At 39.7% G+C, this 23002-nt stretch overlaps 2 protein-coding genes across 9 annotated transcripts in view; both read right to left on the bottom strand.

The window, feature by feature from the left end:
- The window catches only part of ATP8A2 (ATPase phospholipid transporting 8A2), a 320016-nt gene that overhangs the window by 40942 nt on the left and 256072 nt on the right, over nucleotides 1-23002 (bottom strand). The window contains exon 34 of one of the 8 annotated variants that reach the window (XM_069013222.1): nucleotides 5680-6048. The exons of the other annotated variants lie outside the window; for them this stretch is intronic. Coding sequence (XP_068869323.1) covers nucleotides 5767-6048 — 282 coding nt within the window. The 3' untranslated portion in view covers nucleotides 5680-5766. Of the gene's footprint in view, nucleotides 1-5679; nucleotides 6049-23002 lie in introns of those variants that run through there. 8 annotated transcript variants of the gene reach the window in all.
- On the bottom strand, nucleotides 3687-4478 carry LOC138119053 (chloride intracellular channel protein 6-like). Its single transcript, XM_069030522.1, has one exon. The coding sequence runs from the start codon at nucleotides 4458-4460 to the stop codon at nucleotides 3828-3830; it is 633 nt and encodes a 210-aa protein (XP_068886623.1). The 5' UTR covers nucleotides 4461-4478; the 3' UTR covers nucleotides 3687-3827.

The raw sequence follows: 23002 nt of genomic DNA, 5'->3' as shown, positions 1-23002 counted from the left end.
AAGAATGCAGTCTTGAGGATTTTCCCTGTGCACACTGAAACACAATCTAGCCTCAACACGAGTTGGTGCTTAAGAACTTTTCCCCGCAACGTAGCTGCAGCCAGCTCCAGGCGGGTCAGATTTAGTAGATTCAGGGCTGACAGGTGAGATCAACAGATTTACCCTTTTCAAGAAATGTCTAGTCTGGAAAAGTACCTAAAGAATAAGCCCTTTGGGTTAGTGGCAAAGTGTTCAGAAATGAGGCAGAAGAATTTGATTTCCCCTCCTGCTTACACCACTGGGAGTCAGGAGTACCTCAGATGAAATCAGCGGAGCTCTGCCACTGAAAGGGTGGCTGGATATTTCCATATCTGAAATAAAGATGTGCAATGTTTTCCATAATGTAAGAGTTTTCATTCTAAAATTACTCAGATGAAAACAATGACCTCACTGGCTGGCTGGATTTAACACAATGACACATTGGTCCAGTCTCAAACCTATTTCCTCCCTCTCCCAGTCTCTGCTCATACCACCATATCCCCTCGAGAACAGTAGGAGGAGGAAAGGAGGAAAAAAAAATCTGACACCTCACTCAAATATTTTACCCCTTTCCCTTAATTTCTCCAGTCATACTTGAAGACACATGGAAACCTAGAGTAAGATATCTATCCACTGTCTAGCTTCCTACTTATGAAGCTTGTTGGTATTTTTGATGTAGCACCTGGACATACATATAGGGAGGGACAACAGGAACAGTCCTTTGAGCAAGAAGAAAATTGCCACCACCATCACAAACACATGTATTTGGCTTTCCTAGTAAAGCCCAAGGTGTTTTGAGATACAGGTCTCAGGCAAGAAGCTTTTCATTAAAGAAGCTGCTGGTTATGATGGACAAAAGAAAGCAGGAAAATACAAATTAAAGTACGGAAGACCAAGAAAAATATAATCAACTCAAAAAAGACAAATTGCTTGCTTTAAGTTATTTCATGATCAGGAACTAGCAATACAAAGCTACAAAACAAAAACTAGTATTTTCATGGGGAAGAAAAAACCCACCAAAACTAACTTCACATATAGACCCATGTTTTTCGAAAAGACTCATTAGAGCTATAACACCACAGGAGCACAGTGAGAGGATCTTCTAGATCCTTTTATTTTCATGTCAGGAACTCTTTTTCCGTAATGGAGGAACACAGCAGGTTAACAGCCTGTTTTTATTCTATTTCTTAATGTAACTTACAGAAATTAGTATTTGATAGATACATGAACATTATCATTGGCCAAATATGTCCCACAGGATGTTAAAATAAGCTCTGTTTTGTGTTAACTAAAGATATATTCTACATACGCAGTCTTGCTTAAGGAAAAAATTACTTTATCTCATTACTTAAATAATATACAACAGTACCAATTAAACAAGGAGCTTGCTTATGCTACCCTCCATTATTACTCTGATAGCAGAGAATTAAGAAAATTAATCAGATGGTACTTTAATTTGATTTTATGGTTCACTAGCAGTGTAAACTCTGATGCAGTTCCATGCAGCCTGTAAGTTTTTTTCATTATTCATTACATTAAGCTAAAAAAGAAAGTAAATTTAAGCTTCTTCATAGTCATTTGGAGAAAACTGTTGGTTAAAAGTTAGTAGTAAAATCATGCTTCATGTAAATGGGTAAGTGGATTCCTGAAATTTTATTAGAAAGCACAGACCTCATTAACCAAAGGACCTTCTCCTCATAGTGGATGAAACACCTCAGCAAATTTTTACCTGAATAGCACCAGGCACTAATTATTCTTTCACAAATTAAAACCATGACCAACTTGGGAAAAAAATGCTGACACTGTTTATGTCACTCAAGATTTAATTTTCCTCACCTTAGTCAGGCTTGATACTATTCTGAATTACATGGTAGTTTGAGTTTTCTGAGATGAACCAAATTACACAGCTGTGCAACACAATATAATCTTCTTTTATATTCCAATCAAAGATGAACTCCCCCTGGAAAGTGTGGCAGAGCAGGGCCATGGGCAGCTACAGGTGCTGGGCCGTGCCCTGCCATGATGCTGTAACTTCACTGAGCCGAGGTAAAACATGTAGGAAGGCGTCGCCAGTACGAAAGCAAAGTCATGCCTATACACACTTTTTTCTTGATATTTTTTCTCTCCTTCCCCTTCAAATTACACCAACAAAGGCATGAAAAGGAAGAACAAAGTAAATCTGAAAGAGTAACTTTGACAGACTTGACAATATAACAGCTTGTCTTGTTCACTGCTTCATGTACTTTAGGATAAACTTCTACTCTGCATATAAGAAATTTATACTTTACATTCTCCTTTTGAAGTAATGTTCAGCATGTAACCACTTTTGTTTGGTGTCTGTAACTTTCTATGAAGGTTTTAAGAGCAATGACTCTTTTAGAGTAGCTGCCCTTATTTAATAACTGAGCCTTTATCATGAAAGCTGCAGGGGAAAAAAATTAATTTTACAGAACCCATCTTTGAATTTAGAACTCCAAGGAAGTTACGTTTAGCAGAAGCTGTTCCTTGCCAGCAAAGATACAGGGTATTTGTACAACCTGCTATGTTACACCTACAAAAAGATTCAGAACCTTCTAATTTCCTTTATGTGTTGAAAATTTCCAACTGTGCTACCACAACAGCACTGGCTTCCTCACATAAAATATATTTGTTTCAAGATACTCCCTCCTCCTCAGTATTAGCATTCCTAAGTAGAAAGATGCTCTACCAGGAGCAGAAAGATCACTTCACCTCTACCATGTTATGAATTTGTGTATATGCTCTAACTCAGAAAGCACAGAAAGTACAACCACCCTCAGTGGAGTGTTTTGAAAGTAAGCTCTTAAACAAACAAATATTTAACTGGAAAATAGCATTTTTATATTAGTATCAAATAACACTTGCCCCATCTCACATGATTGTTTCACTAACTTTAAAAAAAAGATCTTTGAAATCTACATTTATTCCTTTACTATTTCTTTTGCCATCGTGTGTATCTTCATGCTAAGCTTTTTGTGCTTTTATAGATCATCTTAAGAGAGTGCAGTAAAAAACCCCAACATTAACTATACTGTTAAATATTTCAGGTAAATATAATCAGGTATCTATCCACATGCCTGAGCCATCTAAAGAATTCTAGGTCCTGACTTAAGCTGCTGACCAAAACTCAAGTTCTACAGCACATATAAAGATCTGGAATGGCCTGTGGCAGCACTTCCCTCAGTATTAGTTCAAATTAGATTCAGCATGTTGTCCCCAAATCTGGCAAATGAGTTGACTTCAGCAGTACTGCTGCTCTCCAGAGTCCTGATGAAGCAATTTAAATTGGGCAGGCTGACACCTGCACTTGCAGGCAGCTTGTCTGAGAGTATTGCAACTCTACATGGGGTTTGGTGCTTGTGGTGAATTACAGCATTGAAACCCACAAATGGAAAACACTGTTGTTGATGTTCTGCTTTTAAAGTACTTATTTCCTAATATGATTTGAGGTTGCATTAACCAGGGTAACATTGTTCCCTGTGTCTTACATCCTGGAGATTCCTTAGCAGCTCAAGAGTTTCAGGAAATGGCTAATAATCACACAGCAAGAATTAGATCTGGTAACTGTGAAGGTCAGACAAGTAGATCTTCTCCAAGTTTTTAAAATTGGGGCATAGGTTTATAAATCTTTTTTTTTTTTTTTTTTTTTTAAGAAGGAGTAAATAATGCAATACAATCATTATAAAAGGACGGGCCAATAGCAGAATCACACTGCAGAATCTCTGCTGGTTTTTGCTTTTCCAGCTTGGCTGTTGTCCATCATAGAAGCAATAAACAGAGGCATCTTCTGGTTACTTCATTCTCTTTGCCACATCCAAATATGAATATTCAATCTCCTGGTCAGCAGGGCATGTGTTTGTAAGTTCATCTCTTGCGTATGCATTTTTCAAGTATCTCAAAATCCCTGTAATTTCAGGTGGAAAATGAAAATTTTGGTATTTTTTTGCAACAACCTTGATTATGTGGAGCTTTGGTAGGAGGCTGCAATCCACTAAAGTGAGCTCATCTCCGTCCAGGAATTTCCAGCTGGAAACAGTGACCTCCTCTGTGCTGTAAGCATCGATTTCATCAGGCAAGGGGCTATTTAAATAGCTGTCCAGCTTCTTCAGGGCTTTAAGCAAAGATTTTTCCAAATTTTCATTTGCATCTTTTCTCAGGTTCTTTATTAATGCAGAGAATTTTGCAAAGACATAATTTCCTGCAGAGTTTGACTTGGGGTGCTTCGGTGCAAGTTTGGGATACCGGGGCAGCGCCAGCTTTTCCTCCAAGAATTCCTCGATCTTGTTGACGTCAGTTTTCACTTCCCTGTCAAAAGTCATGAACGGGGGGTTGGTGCCCAGGGCCAGGGTCTGCAGGTCCGCAGGTTTTCTTTTCAAATCCACGGTTGTGACATTAAATATGACACCTTTGAGCCACAGGATCATAAAGAGGCACTGAGAGAACGGGCATGTGGAATTCTTACCAAAGTCAACAGCAGCTGAAAGTACATCACTTCCATAGAGGGAGTTCTGCATTCTGAAAAACTGTGTCCTTTAAACTCAATTTTTGAGATCTGTTACAGCAATGGTTGACTTGCATCAGATAATAGCCATTACTTCCCTATATTTTAGTTCACCAGGAAGAGTAATTTACTAGCTCAGTCACTACATATTCACATGGGATTTTATCTACATTCAATGGTTACATTCTTAAAGATCAAGGTTTTCTGTACTGTCATACTGCCTCTCCTGGAGGCCCCAAAAGGCTTTGGCTTATTTTAGCATAACTGCAGTTCAACTCCAATCAATGGAGTCTTACACAAATATATAGTTTTTCCCATAAAACCTTGCTCCTTTCCTTTGTTTTCATTCCCAGAGTAATTTATGTCATTACTTGAGCACACGCAGCTTCTTCACAGAGCCACGACGTCTCTGTGGCTTGTACTGTATGAAGTACATCTGCAGAGTCTCCCACCACACTCTCCTGCCAAAGCCTGAAGACACACCCTGTGTCTCTATTTTTCTCCCTTCCTTTCACCCTTTACTGAAATCTTCATAAGTGCATCACAATATAGTAGCAATTTATAAAAATTCTCTTTTCCACATCACAACTCACAGCTACAGGTGTCTGCTCTGATTCCACAACTAAACGAATTGCAGCCAGAAGTTACCTTCCCAGCCCAGTGAGATGCCTGACAAGCCTCACAGTAATGTGCTGCAGTATTTGGTGTCTGTAGGAGACGCATAGTGCCATGCACCACTCAGTCTTGGTCACCTTTTGCTACCCCTATGTTTCCACAGATGGTTGATTTCTGAGCATAGAACATTCCTAATGCAAGGGCCAGTGACAAACCCAACAGCTGAAGACAGGTAGTCCCACAGGAAACATTCCCTTAAGCATAAAACACTAACAAAATGACAAATTGACCATGAGTGCTAGTCCAAGGTGCAGAGGCTCCACCAGCTGCCTGGCCCCAGGTTAGGCACAGCCACCTCCTGCCTCACACCCCTTCCCAGTAGGACAGACCAGGCAGCCTTTCCACCCACAGTGCGCAAGGCAGCGTGACTTCAAGAGTCCCACATTGCCAGCTTCTTTGCTGGGAAGAACACTGTAGAAATACAATACCACTTGGCACAATAATTTTATTTTATTGTATTGATTTATGCTTTCCCTTTAATTAAAAGGTACCAGGAAAACATTTGGTTTTGATTCAGATACACAAACCCACCGAGGCCCATTCTGGGCAACTCCTCAGCACAGGCCCAGCAGCCCCATCTGCGTCTCCACAATGAATGACTTCCGCCGACGCGCAGCCCCAAGGCCTCCCCAGATCCTTCCCCCTAATCCCCGACATCTGTTCTGCGTCCAGGCTGGGCAGTGGGACCCACCAGGGCTGCTGTCAGCGTGGCCACAGATGAGTAAACACACCAGTGCCTGTGTCAGGCTGCGTGTGATTTCAGCTGAGAACTCCGGACATGCAGCACGGCTCTCATTTAAAGCGTTCGCAGTGTTGAGGAAACACCTGTTAAGAAACTATCCGAAATAAATTTACCATGAGTCTTTTAAGAAAGAGAAAACTCGTGATCGACAGCAGCAATACAAGATCCGACAGCAGCAGAATTCAAAGCCCCACTGCAAACCCTGACCAATTAAATACACAAACAGCACCATTTTTCACTTCAGGGTAACAGTTACTATATCATTTCTCATCTTCCATTTAAAATAGATGCTTTTCTCACAGGAAGACTGAAGTTTGACCGGTGCTGACCTGATTTATGTTCTTCTCTGTGCGAAAATCCTACAACGCCATGTTGTGTGTAGTTTTAAAAGAAACACTCCCAGCTTACAGCTACTCTTCAAAATTGTGTCAGTTGCATGTAATCAGGAACAGTTTTGAAATAGTTTCTGCCTGACTACTAAAAAAGGTGGATTGATATTCTGCTTAAAGTCTGCAAGGTACAACAGATAAAGATCAGTAATTTTAGAATTTATGTTAAAACAGTAGAAGCATCGAGATTTTCCAAAGCTGTATCAGTGACACTGGAAACAAATCCCAAAGTCTTTAAGCCTTGGAGTAACAATTAGCATTTTTAAAAAGCTTGCCAGAAATCTTTTCATTTAAACCATTGTTTCCCTCCTTTAGGGAATCTGAAGGTTTACCTTGGCCCACAGTGGGTACCTCCCCCTCCTCCCTGTGTACACATCTGACCAGCAATCACAGTGCAAGCTGCTTACTAATGATTATGGTATTTTTCAAGGACACTTAAGTGACTTTGGAGCATGGGTCACACTGATGCTCAAGTAGAGTTAGATCAAATATTTAGAATACTTTTCATTTCCCTGTTTCTTTCTATTCAGGGCTCTCCAGCAAGAACTATGCCACTTACTGATTTGAGCTCTACACCATGTCTGTGCAGTAGAAAACTTTATTTCTCAGATTGTATTGTGCTGACTTTGGCTGGAGTAGAGTTAAGTTTGTTCACAGTGGCTGGTACTGGGCTGTGTTTTGGATTTGTGCTGAACAGAGTGCTGATAATACAGAGATGTTTTTGTTATTGCTGAGCAGGGCTTGCACAGAGCCAAGGCCTTTTCTGCTTCTGTACTGCCAGGCTGGGGAGGGGGCTGGGGATGCATGGGAGGTTTGGAGGAGACACAGCCAGGACAGGTGACCCCAACTGACCAAAGGGATGTTCCAGACCATGTGACATCATGCTCAGTGTAGAAACTGGGGGGGAGAAGGAGGAAGAGGGGGATGTTTGGAGTGATGATGTTTGTCTTCCTGAGTAACCAATACACCTGATGGGGCCTGCTCTCCTGGAAATGGCTGAACACCTGCCTGCCCATGGGAAGCAGTGAATTAATTCCTTGTTTTGCTTCTTGTGTGTGCAGTTTTTGCTTTCCCTATTAAACTCTCTTTATCTCAAACCACGAGTTTTTCATCTTTAAACCTTCTAATTCTCTCCCTGATCCAGCTGGTGGGAGAGGGAGTGGCTCTGTGGGGCTTGAAATCTTTTCCAATAAATAAAATTCAATGTGTTTCACTAAAAAGTGATAGACATGGGGGGAAGATTGTATTAGCAATAGTCAGCTGAAGGCCTAAGAATGCAATTCTGTTGTCCAGGAGTCGAGAAAAGCTAATTCAGTGTTAGGTTTACCAGAAGTGGGATTGAAGAAACATAAATATTTTGCTGCTATAAAAATATCCCAACAAACCAACTGTGCTTCATCTACGTGTTGTCTTCATTCCAAAATGGACACCAGAGAATCAGAAAAGGTTGAAAGGAAAGGGAACAGAAATAATCACAGTAAGGCATGGCTTCACTGTGAGTAATGACTAATGCAATGATTTTCATTGAAGGAGAGAGAGAGAGAAAGATTACATAAAGGCTTGTAAAGGCAAGGATGGCAGAAAGCAGGTAAAAAGAATAATTGTTCCTTTCTTCTTCCAGTACAAGAATTTGGAACACCAGAGCAGACAGCCAGTGGCAGGTTCAAAACCATATGGAGGTAATATGCTTTCACATATATAGCATATGATTCATGGAGGTTGCTGTGGACCAGAGAGTGATCAAACTATATGTAAACAATGGTATTACTTCTGAATGTTGAAATTCCTGAGCTGCTTAGAGCTAGGAGACTATAGAAGCATCATTACATCTGTTCCTATCCTTACACTCTTCCTAATCATCTGCCACTGGGCACTGTCACAGCCAAGACAGCAGGTTAGATACCTGTACTTCCGCCAAATATGCATTATTTAGATTGCATCAGCTGGAGGCTGCAGATAAAGGAGACGCTGAAAGCTCCAGAAACTAGGGACTTGTGCACATAGGAGCTGGAATTTGACTAATTCCTCTCACAGCGAGGCACCTAGCTCAGTGATACTTCTATCCATTGCAGAAGTTCTCCAAAGCTTTTAGTTTATCTTAACAGACAAGTAAACTAAACTGTTAATAAAGCAATGCATATTTCAGTCGAAAAGGGAAAGGAAGAAATATAACTCAATGAAGATGTGTTATGCAGAGCTCCTTAGAGAACATTTCTAACAGAGGAGAAACAATACCAGAGTGCCAAGTGCTAGGGTTCAGCTCCTTCAAAAGTGACAAGCTTTCAGCCCACAAACCCACGCGTTGTGGCCAGCTTGTGTCTTCCTATTAAACTTCTCTGCAAAGTGGGGCTTTGCAATGCCTTCCCAGGAACTATTTTCTTTTCCAAGGCACAGACATGGAACACAGCTGCACAGATACAGTCTCAGGTATATACTCCAAAGAGTATCATTGTATCTCCTTCTCCCTACAAACACTTTCCAGCATGTCTGGGGAAGCCTGAGAGGGAAAAGGATGACATGGAACACATTCTAAGCCCCCAAATCATAACCTTAAGTTCCTTTCTCTCCTTCTTCAGGGACTGACCCACATGCCCAGTGGAAGGGAAGGATGCTGAGAATTTGCACTGTGCAGGGAAATGCTCACAAAACAAATCCCCCAACCACACATAATTGAGAAATCCAGACTTTGGCTTACTCAGGTTTATGAGAACCAAACCAACATTTTAAATTCTTATTTTTGCTTTACTTTAAGTTTAATTAAGCTTGCCTTAGGCTCACAAGCCTATTGAATTTGAGACATTTTTAAGGTAACTCTGACCTGGAGAGTTTTTCTGTGTGCTCTGCCCTTAAAGTATGTCCCTTCACATAAAGTATGTTCATTCACTCTTTTATCACAAGCCTGACAGCAACGTCAAAATCATATCAGAGGAAAAGAGTATTTTTTTTTTTAATATTAGCTGATAAACATTAGCCACACTGAATAGTTTCAGCCTCTCTAGTAGCCTCAAGGGGTTCTTCTGCAAGATTCAAGATTAGATGAGAGAGGAGTTTTTACTTAAAGGTTGTGCTCTTCTGTTTCTCTCTCAGCTCTGAAATTGGGGCTTTCTGAAAGGGTTCCTGGCTCCCACAATAAACCCCATTTGCTACAGACAGCAGCAGCATTATCAAAGACCTTATTACAGCTGTCACAAGCCAGAGCTATTCTGCAACTGACAGGAAAGATATGGGTTTGCAACACCAACAAATGCATCCAATAGCTTCTCCAGTCTCAAAACAGGCCATGAATTTGCCAGGAAAAAATAATCCAGAATATTTATGTTAAGCCTCATCCCTCCCCCTCCCAAAACTCCCTTAAGTCAGCAGGGAAGAATTGTTGAATAAGAAAAAGATTGCTGAACTCGGTACAGCGACAAGGTAGCACCATGCTAATGAAGTCATTCTGCTTTTGCACTGGCAAAAAGGATTATAAGCCTGTGCAGCACAGGGGAAAAAAAAAAAAAAAAAAACCAAAAAAAAAAACGAAAAAAAGGATAAAAATATAGCTCTGAAGCCAAATATTTCAAAGAGGGATGAATCTGAAAGTTATTTTTTTGTGTGCTGTTATTACATTCTAGATCATTAATTAAACAATCCAAGAGCAAAAAATAAAGGCAGTGCAGTGTGGAAAGGAGGATATAGCTAGAGGAAAATTCAGAGTGCCAATTCCCTGTTAATGGTTCAGATTAATTCAGATGGGGTATGGTCATAAAGCTCTAGGGATTCACACATCCCTGCCTCAATTCAAGGCACTAATAACCAATCAGTATTTTAGATAAGACTCTATAAATATTTAAAATTTTTAATCTTTCGAGGGCCAAAAATAACATTTCCCATCGTGTCCTTGTCTTTCCCACAGCAACAACGATGAGATTTCTCAGCTGGCACTGCTGGCACCAGAATGACGTCAGGTGGTTTCAGTAGTGGCACTCAATTAACTTAGAAAGTTACATCTAATTGGTCCATTTCCTGCACTGATAAACAACTGTAAACAAACACTTCTCTTCAAAGGAGCAGCTTTGTTCACAAATTAAAAAAGGAAAGGGGCCATCTGAATCACACCAGTCATGGCTGTGCCAGGGGTTTTATTATAAACACTGTTTTTAGGGCTTTAGATAAGTGATGTGACCTTAAATATCATGAGTCAAATTCTTCCCCAAGTTAATGTGACAGTGGTGCTTCTTCACAAAACAACCTTTGCTTTTTCTTTTCTTAAACTCTTCTGTGTTACTAACAGCCTTGTCTGTGCATATTTACACTGTTTTGATTTTCCTAACCCACATTCAGCCTTTCCAATACATGCTCATTTTCGGCACAGGAAGCTCACCACCCCCCCTTCACTTACACTTTCATCAGGCCCAGTGTCCGATTTCTGTGTCTCAGTGGAACAGCAGCCAGAGCAGTAAAACAAAAGCCAAATCCCTTCTGTTTCTGTTTGCAACTCCCCTTATAGACAGACACCCACCCCCATGATTTTGATAAGCATTCATTTTCTGATCCTTTTTGCAAACCTTTCAAAATGTAGCCAGGAACGATTTCAGTGTAAACTTTATACTGATTTGAAAGAGGCCACAACACACACAGTTACTTATAGTCGACTCCTCCACAACTTTTACTAAAAAGTCTGCTACTATAGCTGTACTTCACCTTGCCAGTTCCCCCATCTGTAATTTTGTTTGCTTATCTACTGGAAGAAAATGATACAATCACAGAAGTGTTAGAGCTGGGAGGGACCACCAGTGAGGTGACCTGGTCCAACCACCCTGCTCAAGCAGGGTTTTCCTAGAGCCCATTGCACAATGATCACAAAGGTATCAGCTTGCCTCTAAATGATTTCAGATCCAATGTAAAAGCATGCTACAGAAATGCCTAATTATTTTTGCCACTACTATATTCTCCTCTGGCAGTGAGCCAGAGATTCTTAAATTTGGGGGATTATTCATTAGCCAAAGCATTTATTAATTAGGAAATGGAAGTCTGTGCATTTTAAATTTTGGTGTGGTCACATATATTAATTGAGGAGTTCAAACCTACTTTTATTAAGGTACACACTTCACACATCACTTGAGCAAAGAAACCAAGTGATTGATTTCTACACACTGTCAGCTGCTATGTCTGTTTCAACAGATTCAGAGTGTTACCACATCCAATTGCCGTGACTAATGTGGTTACAACCTAAGACAGCTATTAGCATGCCAATAATGTCTCTGAAAGTTACTGTAGCACCATATTTTGATTATGTATTTTCAGGAGTTGGGTGCCTTCTGTTAATTTTCCAGTCCAGACACCAGTGGTTTACCTGAAACACTTTAAAGACAGGAAATCAAGCCCAAATGCAAACTGGCACACTAAAACAATCCAACCCTGTGTGCCACTTGGCAATCAGAGTCCAGGACATGCTCACAGGAACAAGGTGTTGACAAGACCGGAAAAGACCGTATCTAAAATACTTTACCAAGCAGCAAAGGAGCTGCATTTTATTTACTAACCCAAGAGCCTAAGCATAATATTCCAGGACTGTCTGAAACTGCAAGTTCAGATTTATGAGTATTGAATGTCTAGAAGAAACAAAACAAAACAGGTGCTTACAAAACAAAAACTAGTGATTCTCTGCAAAGTGGATTCAAACCACCAGACTACAGATATACCTATATAATAGTGTCCCTGCCCATGGCAGGATGTGTGTGGGTGTGGGGGGGTGTGTGTGTATGGGTGTGGGTATTTGGAACTAAATGACTTTTAGTGTCCCTTCCAATCCAAACCAGTCTTGGCCAGAGAAGACTTGGCTACAAGTCTTTGCCAGATATATACATACATGCATCAACTATGAATCAATTATGAAAGATGATGAAAATAAAAAAGAAATCAAACACTAAAATAATTAGGAGAGGTCAGTCAACTCCAGGAAAATAATACAGTAACACGACTCCATGACTTTTGACTGACATTGTTAATCAAGTGCAAACAAGACTCACTGTCAGGTCAAAGAAGGTAAGTTAGTATCACACCATTACTATTACAATAGTAATGCTCCTTGGAAAATAAACAGGAAACTGTATAGTAGGGGAGCTCAAGTACTGAAAGGAACAAACTGAAAGGAGAGCCTGGAGCTCTCCAAGGCTAAACCAAACATGAAATATCCAGAAGACAGCTGCTTTAACTGCCTTCAGAGACATCCCTGTTTTTAATCCTTGGCCAAGATTCTGCTGTTCAAAACATATCAATCTTGAGCTCAGTCTCACTGACGGCATTCAGGTCTCCTTAACCTCTCCTCACTCGGAGCAGACTCCAGTGCTTGCTTAGATGTCAGCTGGACCCTGATAGGCTTTCTGGTTAGATCTGTCTACAACACAATTATTAGTGTTACAGCCTTTCCATGCAACAAGATCCCAATTAGCACATTCCAGCAGTAGAAGCTGATCAACTAATGTTCATATGTCCAGTGAGTGCCTGGAAGTAGGAGAGGTGCTAAGAAACCATTGCCTAGGGAAGCCAGACTGCCTAGGATACTTCCTGTCACATTCCACATTTCCAGCTCAGCAATCTAGAAGAAAGTTCCCTCTCTGACAGGCCTTTCTCAAGAGTGCCTCTCTTCACTGATGTCAGACATGGCATTACTCCCCCAAGACCACCTTAACTCTCAGAGCATTCAGAGAATAATTTCACATATGTATGGGAAATAAAAGATTTGTTTTAAAAAGTGTAAATATGAAATTATAAATGGAAAAACAAATACCAAACAGAACAGCCCTATTTTCAGCTAAGAGCATTATCCCTTTCTGACTCAAGACACAAGAACTCAGATCTTGTTCATCAAATCCCTGAAGAATCTAGATGAAGAGAGAAGGCAGCCCAGCAATATTACTGTCAATATCAGAACATTTAAGAGAAATAAGGTGAAGATCTGAACTGCTGTGGATTTGCCTATCTTTAGAAATCTTACTGACCCTGGCAGTCTCAAACCACCAAAGAGTTCACAGAACAATAAGTACTATCCTCAGTTCTTAGAAAGAGGTAATGCAAACATCCATGATGGCTTTTAACAGATTATATTTTAAATACACTGGGTCCAAAGGATGGGGGTGTGTGTATGTGTGTGTGTATATAAATATATTTATGAAAATTAGGTCTGGAAATTCAGATTGAATGGGAAGAGGGAGACCTCTACAAATAAGAATGCAAGTGAGAATCAGCACATGCAGCTGCTGCTGGTGCAGGGTGCCATTGAGCTTGAGGGTGTGTCTGGGCCATGTTGCAAATCCACACAGGGGCAAGATACAAATGCGCAGGTGACATTCCCTACATTGTAATTTTTAAGGGAAAATAATGCTGGTGCATGGGCTGGAATGGAAGTGTAGCTTATTTCAACATGTTTCTGACCTGGACAGATAGGGTTCCCTGCAGACCATTCCCAAGAGTCTGCTTTGACATAGCCAGTGAAATCAAAAATTAGTGGAAATTCACACTACTGCATTCTCTTTAAAATGCAGTACCTCTCACTGTTTTAACTCAAGGATCCCCGCTTTGGATTTTACATAACAGAAAGAGTGAGACTAAAAGATTTGATATAAAACTTAATTTGAATGCTGTTAAGGCAGAAAATACATTCTATTTTGACTGTAATGATGAAGACTGAAATTTAAAAACATTGCCTAGAATACAACAGTAGAAATACAGTATGGAAAAGTAACCCAAATGGAAAAAAATAACAGGAAACAATAAAAGAAATTAACACAGACAATCAAATAACTGGAAGAGCTGCATAAAAGAACTGGTCTAGAAGGATATTTATAAATTACTTCCTTTTCTCAGAGGCCAACTAAATGCTTCTGAAAGTAATGAAAAAGCAGTCAGATGCTGAAACAGATGTGTTATGAAGAAAACTAAAACTAATAAACTCCTCATCTACATCTTAACAGAACAGAAAGAAGTGAATTACAGGTATTAAAATTGCAAAAACAGACATTTAGTATAAAGCTAGAGAAAACGCTGGATATAACTGGACAGCAAGGCTGGGGGAGCTCCAGACAAGCCCGGATGCTTCCTGATACAAAGATCCTGTGGAGAGATATCAGTGAGGCTAAGAGCCCACAGAGCTTGAAAGGCCAGCAGAGGAAGAGGGGTCAAAGAAGCAATTAAACTAATGCAAACACAAAAAGCCCCAAGACCACACAGGTTCTCAGTATAGCTTTATAGCAGAAAACCCGACATTCAAGATACACAATCTCTACTCACTCTATCTGACATATCTACAAAGTGCAGTTCTCAAAACCAAAAGTGAGGCCAGTCTAGCAGCACAGAAATGAACAGACTGTTATAAGTATTGCACAGGCCAATCTTCTCTCTGAGGAGGAAGAAAAATCCTCTAAAAAAAGTCCTCCCCGGAAGAACAAAAAGCCATCCATCCTTGGTCTATACGGTTTCAGTAAAGAGGCTTGCTATGGAATAAACCCTTGAGGCTGAGGCACAGGCAGGAGCTACATAAGCACATACATGAACTGGTAGCATGACACTTACAGTATGGAACTAAACATACTAACACATCCTAGTCTGCTTCCAGACTGGTGCTGGCTTCTAACCCTATGTGTAGCTGCTGAATCCAGAGTCGCTCTACCCGATCTTACAAACATATGGTAAGTGAAGTAATGCACAAACCACAGTAATGACAACACGTGGCTGCTGTCTGTCCAAGGCCTGTATGGGCCATTCTCTTAAGAGCTGGACTCAGTGGTCTTTGTGGGTCCCTTCCAACTCAGAATATTTTTTGATTCTGTGATTTGGCTTAGAGTGATCTCCTCTGAAAATCTCTATTCTTGGGGATGGGGCTTAGAAATGACATGAAGATTTGTGTTACCTTACTAGAAAGCCACCACCTCCATCCCCCAAATTCAGCAGTGAACTCTGCAACATGTGAACTACACAGAATAGGAAGACACACATGTCCCTGATTTCCTCTTTTGTTATTCACCTTAAATGAATTCTTGTTCCAAAAAGCTCTAAAAGAACAACAACCCACGCCCTCAGAGTCCGAGTCCCAATGTAACAGAATGTACAACTAACGTGACAGAACATAAACTTGTTCTCTTGTCACATAATCTGATACTCATGTTAAGCACTTTCTCTGACTTGTATTATGAAATATGTGGATGAATTTTAGTAACACAAAGTTTTATGGCTTCTAGTTCTACTATAATTTTAAGTACACTGCTGAAAGAATGCATAATTAAACAGCTCCAAGACAAACTAGAGTTTGTGTGGTCTGAACTAATCAAGCATGTATTGCTCCTAACCTCAGTCAGCTATACGAAATTAGTTTTCCTATTATTATTTTGGGAAGATTTGCAAGATAAAAGAAAGTGCCTACATTTTTCTTGGCTATGACCTACAGTAGCATCTAAAGGAAAAGGATCGCTAAAAATTGCTTTTCTGATTTGGTATATATCAACACAGTTATGAAAAAGCATTTGAGATATCACTCTAAATGGAATCATCAGATTCTGCCCTAATAGCAAATAAACTCCTAAAACCAATTATGGCACCTGATAGCCTCCTTTGGAAAGACATGATAACAATGCATACCAAAAGGTAATCAAAATTGTACCAGCCAGTCACCAACTCCTGGGAATCTTGCTAATCATGAGTTTTGAAGTAGGATGAACAATAGGATATGACATACATATGTATTTCATTTTCTATTCTATACCCAATATCTGAGTTCATGCAAAAAGGCAATTACTAGGGAAATACACATCCTTCTCAGGTGGGATTTGTTGTAAGTCAGACATGGCTTGGGTCTACTAAACCCAGAAGAGCCCACTCTTGTCATTGTATAACTTGGGCATATAATGCACAGGAGAGAGTGTAGAACTCTAAGCCAACTCTTCTCAAGTGATAAAACATTAAAAAATAATACCAAATATATCATAATATTGAAATACCAAACTGACTTATCTGTAACTGAAAATTTATGACAGACTAATTGGAATTTCCAACTGGAAGCTATCCTTTGCTGGTCACTGAACTCACATGGGCAGCAGAGTGTCATTTCAAGTACACATTTACGAAGTTCTGGCTTAGTGCTTCTGTGGCTCTGCTTCTGGTGCACCACTTCAAATACACACATCTGTTGGTGTTTTTTTCAAAACAAAATTAGTTTGTCACCTCATGAAAATATTAATCTGCTCCTTACAAAGCAACTTTTTTTTCTTCTTGCTCTACTACTGTGGCTATTATTGGAAAGCTCTACTGGAATTTCCTCACCCTAGAAAGCAGCTCTTCAGAAGTACTTTTTAGCTGAGGTTACACAGGGCTTGTTTAGATCCCCTTGCATCAACACTGTCCTTGAGCATTAATAACATGTTTGCTTATTCAGTGCCCCTTCTCCACATATCTATACATATTTTAAGTAGAACTAGTAATAGTAAAACTGTATTTTAAGTAGCATTTCCCTCCATGTTTGTACTCTTGCAAAGTACAAGGCAAATTCTTAGTCTCTCTTGGCTTCTGTAAGTATTTGAGCAGAACACTTTGCAGCCTTATAATAAATTTTCTTTCATGAGACAGCTCAGAACCATGAACAGAATGAGGAACAGGATTATTAACTGAAAGAAGTTGATACTTTCTTCTGTAAAACTTTTTGCTCTGGTTTTTCAAACTTAGAGTTAACTGGGTGATGACAGCATGGGATGTGACATTTTCATTCAAGGGAAAGATGCTTATTGGACAGTTTGTTTTATCATAAGAAGAGTAAATCAGTAGCAAAAAGCGATCACATTCTTTGGTGAAAATTTACAGCAAGAAGTAGCTTTACTCTATACCTCCCTATCATCTTCACTGAAAACCACCAAGAATGACCAAGAACACTTCCTCAAAAAAGATGAGGAAGCAAATAGTGATGTTCAGAAGATGCGCACATCACAGATACTAGCACTGGGTTAAGATCTTACAGAGAAGGAGCAAACAGGAAACATTTAGGGGCTCAGTAAACATCAATCTGTCAGTCTGGCAGAAATCAGAGACCTTCCCCTCTGTGGATGCAAAGCACACAGAGATGCACTCACACCTTAACTGAGAAATAAAATCTTCAACTCCAGTGACAGGGGTTACCTAAAAGTCAGAATGAAAATCCAGCCCACTGAGCCATAGAAATGTATTCAGTAGAGCTCTTTTGACTACTAATGGAAGTATTCTCTATTGCCAAAAATCCTGGAAATTTCCATCTTGACAGCCATATATCTTTCAACTGTACCATGAAGTAAAATGGAGATGAGACTCAAGTAACAGGTTTGGATGTGAATTTATCATCATAAGAGGGTCTGAGAACACAAGCAGGATCCTTCATTCGTTCCAGGGTATCTGAAAACAGAACAAGCTCATCACCAGTCAGCAAGGTCACCAGCCTTGTGTTTCCCATTGCTAACTACCATTGGTAGGAGGAAAGAAAGGACAAGGGATGTTCCAAGTCAAGGAGAGAGCTGATTTAAAAGTGAACATCCATGCCACAGAGCCCAAAGAATGCACTGCAACAAGATCGCTTTGAAGCCAACAACCTACCCAACTGTGGAGGAACCCTCCTGCCTCCACTGGCTCTCCTGGTATGAGACTGAAGAGCAAGAGTGAACCCTCAGATTTCCTACAGGAATGCACTGTGCAATCACAGGGACCTTTTAAAGGGGACAGGTCCTCCCATTTGTAACTCTCTGATGACTTTCTACAACTACCCAGTTGCTTTCATGGCAGTGTAGTATTAGGAAAATATTTGATGTATTTTTAGCTTTCTTCTATTGTAGCTTAGCAGCTGGATTCAAAGAGAGCCAACACTCTGCGATCGACCTGACCTGCGTATGGATCAGTAACATATGCTCTACCAACCAGCCAAGAGTCCTCTAAAACATGACAAAAAGGACCAAGGCAGGGATTACAATTTTTAGGGAATAAATTCTCATGGATCAGGCAATAAGGTGCACCCCACTGTCACCCAGATTACTATGGTTAATTAGCAGCTTTTCATGTTTCAGTCAAACCTTGATGGTTCAATTCCTGTTTTTCAAAAGAATACTACTACTACATGTAACCTGAGAGAAGACAGAGGACTAACTGGATTAGTGACCTGATACAGCAACAATTTGTATGGCTTGGCTTGCCATAAATCCTGTTTAAACACTATCCTATTGCTTAAAGCTGGACAGTCAGTGATCCTCAGCCTGCTTGGCCTGTTATGGAAGTGACCAGAGCAAACCACTTCTGAGTAAACCAAATCCCTGCCTGTTGAGGAGACATGCCTTCACATGGCAAGGTTGAGAAGGGCAGTGCAGAACAGGGCTGTGCTTTAGGTAGAAATTTAATCCATTCTGGGGATATTACCAACTGGAAATATTTGACTTAAAGAGTTATGTGTTTCCATATATTAACATACTTCCCACGCTTGCTCACATCTGCCCAAATAAGCTATGAAATAAATATTTTCCACATTGTAAATATAGCACATATTTATAATGCTCGGTGACACATCACTTAATCCAGAAGTCAGCTTTTGCAACTAAGCCTTTCGTGGTACAGATCCGCAGGCAAGTAAACAAGTTGAAGAAAATTTTGCAGTTTACTTACATTTCAGTTTGCACTTCTCTTGTACATAGACTTTGTTTTATTTACAAAAAATGACTTGTGTCAATAAGAGAGTAAGACCCAGTTCAATTTTCTTCTAACAGAATACCCGTGACAAGAAGAGCAACTTCCTTACTCTCATCTGCTGTCTCAGTATCAATCCAGTGTCTGATGCACAGAATTAGTGAGATGGAATGTAAGTATAAAAGGTTCCTTGCAAAGGAATTAGTCTCTTCATTTATTCATATAATATTTTAATGATCTTGATTTATCCCATTAAACAATACCTTTCTGTCAAGTCATTGCTACGTACAACCTCCTCTACTTTTGATAAACAATTATCTCAGATACATTTGTTTAGTGAATTTTTAACGAATATATACTTTCTCCAAAACATTTAGTTAAATTTTAATCCATCAATTGGTGGGCTTTCTTTTCTGAATTTTACCATTTTTAACCCAAGAAATACTAGGTTTATCTGGATATATCCAGAACACTAAAGATTTGGTGAATGAAACAAAGACACCCATTCTTTAAAAGGTTTAGTCTGGCAACATAATAAAATAGGTGTTAAAAAGGCTGATTAAAAAAGCTAGAACCAGTATGATTAAGGAAACACGTTCATTCCTATTTTCAGAGCTCTTCTGTTTTGCCAAGACTTTAGAAGCTAACCTGCCTACCAAGGTAGCCAAGTAATGAAATTAGCATTTGAAAAAAAAACCAAACCCAAACCTTTCTTACCTGGCAGAAAACCTGAATGGAACATTGTAAACAAATAGTATGGAAAACCCCTCAAAACCACAGGATGTTCACCAAATTACATCTACACTAAGATGACCATAATAATGAATCTGCATAATAATTCTGACTCTTTCTGGCATTTCCAGCTTTATCCAGTATTACATTTAAAGTGAAAAATGTATTTGCTAGAAAATAAACCGCTAGTAGAAAGCTGAAGCAAGACTTTCCATGCTTTGTGCAAAGTTGTGATTGAATGACAACTACTTGCCCTGTCTTTAAACAAAAATTCTAATCGCACTTTTCTGAAAACAGCTACCACAAAAACTGCTCAAGTCTATTCAGGATATTGTCTAAAATAAGTACTAGAGTATTTAGGCAGCTTATAGGAAAGGAAGAGGAAAAACTGAGGTAACTGCTGCTTGGAAACAGGTCAAAGACCGTGAAAGGACTGATGGCTGTAGAATTCCTCTGCTACAATTGAAGGCCAGCAGCAGCCCAGGATTTCTGTAAACATGACCATAATATGTTACCATAACTGCCGTACTATAGCTACAGCCTAGCTATTCACAGAGGAAGCAACAAATAAACTGAGCTCCTTCACTGATTATAAAATCAATTCCTGAAAGGTTTTTCGGGGGGGGAGTGATGGTTTTTTTGGTTGGGGTTTTTGTTTTATTGTTGGGGGATTTTTTTGATAGAAAAATATTCATTCTCACAAGAACTTGCAGACCAACCTTGCTTTCTGAGCCAGGGTTACTAAATACACTATTTTACTAAGTTAATCACAATTCACTAGAAATTTCATTGCAGTAGGATTAAATTCTAACAAACCAGTCTCCAAAACAAACCAACAAAAAATATGCTTCCTCGTCAGCTAAGTGGTGACAGATACTCAGATACAGTATCAGATACACTGGTAATTCCTGTAGAAGTCTGAAGGGAACTGAAATGTTTCTCTAAACAGTCATGAACTACATGTATTTTCACAATTTATATAGGAGTACTGCTTTGGTGTGCTATTATTGAAGACTGGTTTATTTATTTATAATTTCTCAGTGCAGCACATGATTTGGGGTAGTTTGATCACTTCATAGGAAAGGGACCTTTCATTAGTATTTTGATCTCACCCAACACCCCATGTTTTTGCAGGGTAAGATAAGCAGAAGACTGCTCAGCTGTTCTCTCATGCTACACAGTGTGGCATTTACTTGCCAAATGCTCTTAAAAGCTGTCTCCTAGGTCAAATCACCTCACTCCTCCATGCAATTTCCAATTCCTTGATTGAGGTATTTATTTTATGCTTCAACATTCATGCTAAATCTACCTAGAACCTGCCTGCTTTCAACCACACATCACTGTCTGCTCATCTGCCAGTTCCTCTTAAGCAGCCCTTGACAAATTGCTGTTCACTCTTCTCTCCCATTCCTTAGTTTCTGTGTCATAGAGACCCACAAGTCAGCCCCTCACTAATTTTGTCTGCCTCTGCACCAGTCTCAAGAACAGGTGATTTCTATTCTAGGATCTTCTACATCAGCCTCCCATCTGAATAAACTTGACAGAAACCTCTCTCCACTCTTTTTCTACATGCTCTGTCATATCTTTGCCTTAAAGCACCAATTGCTTAGGTCACTCCACTGGCCTTGTACACAGCTGCTTGAACAGTTTTTAATCCACACTAGCACTCTGCCTTGGATTACATGGCTATTTATTTTCCCCAAGAGAATCTTAGGGGGAACATTTTGGAAAACTTTTAGGAAAGCCAAGTCATTTGCCTCATCCAGGTTGCCTTTATCTTCCATCAGCTTCTTCAATAATGCTGATAATATAAAGCACTACAATTTCCTCACCAAAGCCATGTAATTTTGACTTAAGTTACATTAACCTAATTTTCCCCTTATGCTCTTCACGTATGAAATCTCTGTGGGATGAACTCCATATTCACTTACATAAAACCGTATCAGGAAAAATTTAGAAGATAATTGACGGAGTTATTCATGGCTATTGCTGTTCTAATAGGAAAATTCATTCCTCAATTTCATTTCCGAGAGCTGAAGTAAAATTAAGTTATATCTAATTCTTATGCTTCCCTTGAAGACAGACTTAATTTGCATACCTTTAAGGTTCTCAGGAGCACTTGTTAAAAAAGAACAGGAAGGGATTTTGAAAGTGCTTACTATGTTCCACTCATACAATAACTGTTTTATCAAGGAATTTACAGAGTACAGATTTACTGTTCTATCTTGTCATTATCTCCACTATAGTATTTGACTGATTCACTACTCCTGAATTTTCAATAGATCTCCTAACTTTCTCCTAAAACATTAAGATTTTCTAAGGTGACACACTGATTTCCATTAAAAAAAATGCCCTTGGAATAATTTCCCCTTCATCTTCTACAATGAAAATAGATGTAAAATAATTCATAACTTCCCTGCCACCTCATCATCTACTTTAGCTATCACTCAAGTCTTGGTCGCTTTAGAGCGATCAGCCCTGCAGTCACAGATAAAAGGAGGACAATGATCAGCTGCTACTTCTGCCTACAAAGCACATAGAAGATAAAGCTTTATAATACTGATCTTCTTAACTCATCATGAGAGCCATCTCATGCAAGCATCAATGGGCACATGCCAGTCTCTCTCACTGCTTCAAGACTCACTGAAAGAAAAAAAAAAAAAAAGCTTGAGAGAAGCAATGGGAGGACATCCTCAATTTATTTGAAGCTGCTTCTTGGAAAATGCTATCTTTCACTCTCTCCCTTCACTATCCCACCTCAGAACTGTCCTTTCTGGCCAAATCTCTGCACTTACCTCAGTAGTGTATAGGCAACTCTCACAGTGTGCAATATTGCATATTCTCTTCGATTCTCCCCTTTCTCCAGTGCTGAATATACAAAGCACACTGTAGGGACAGAGACTTTTTCTTAACAAGCCTAAGCCTCCTGAAAGCTCTCAGGAGTTTCAGCAGTAGGAGTTAAGTGTGGAGCTAAGAGAGGAAGTGAAATAGTGAAATGGTGAAAGGGCCAGGATGCTCTCAAGATGTCTCAGGTGTATGGTGTTAGCTTGAACTCTCTATTAATAAAACATACAGCCTCAGTAGGAGTTCAATGCAACCTGAAAGTACAGGTTAAACTTGGTTTCCACTTCAGAAAATATTTACTTCTGTCGATCATGTGATGAAGTAAAACCAGCCCCCAACTTCACTCCTGCTGATGTGCTGCCAACCCATCTTGATCTGACTGCCTCTTCAAAGGAGACTGAGCTCTTCCAAAGGGTATGG

Source organism: Aphelocoma coerulescens, chromosome 1 (assembly GCF_041296385.1).
Source record: "Aphelocoma coerulescens isolate FSJ_1873_10779 chromosome 1, UR_Acoe_1.0, whole genome shotgun sequence".
Lineage (NCBI taxonomy): Eukaryota > Metazoa > Chordata > Aves > Passeriformes > Corvidae > Aphelocoma > Aphelocoma coerulescens.
The sequence above is the reverse complement of the archived record's forward strand: the minus strand, read 5'-3'. Positions and strand labels throughout refer to the sequence as shown.

What these genes read in the sequence shown, in the direction of transcription:
- LOC138119053 (XM_069030522.1), bottom strand. Translation starts at nt 4,460, where the DNA reads ATGATCCTGTGGCTCAAAGGTGTCATATTTAATGTCACAACCGTGGAT.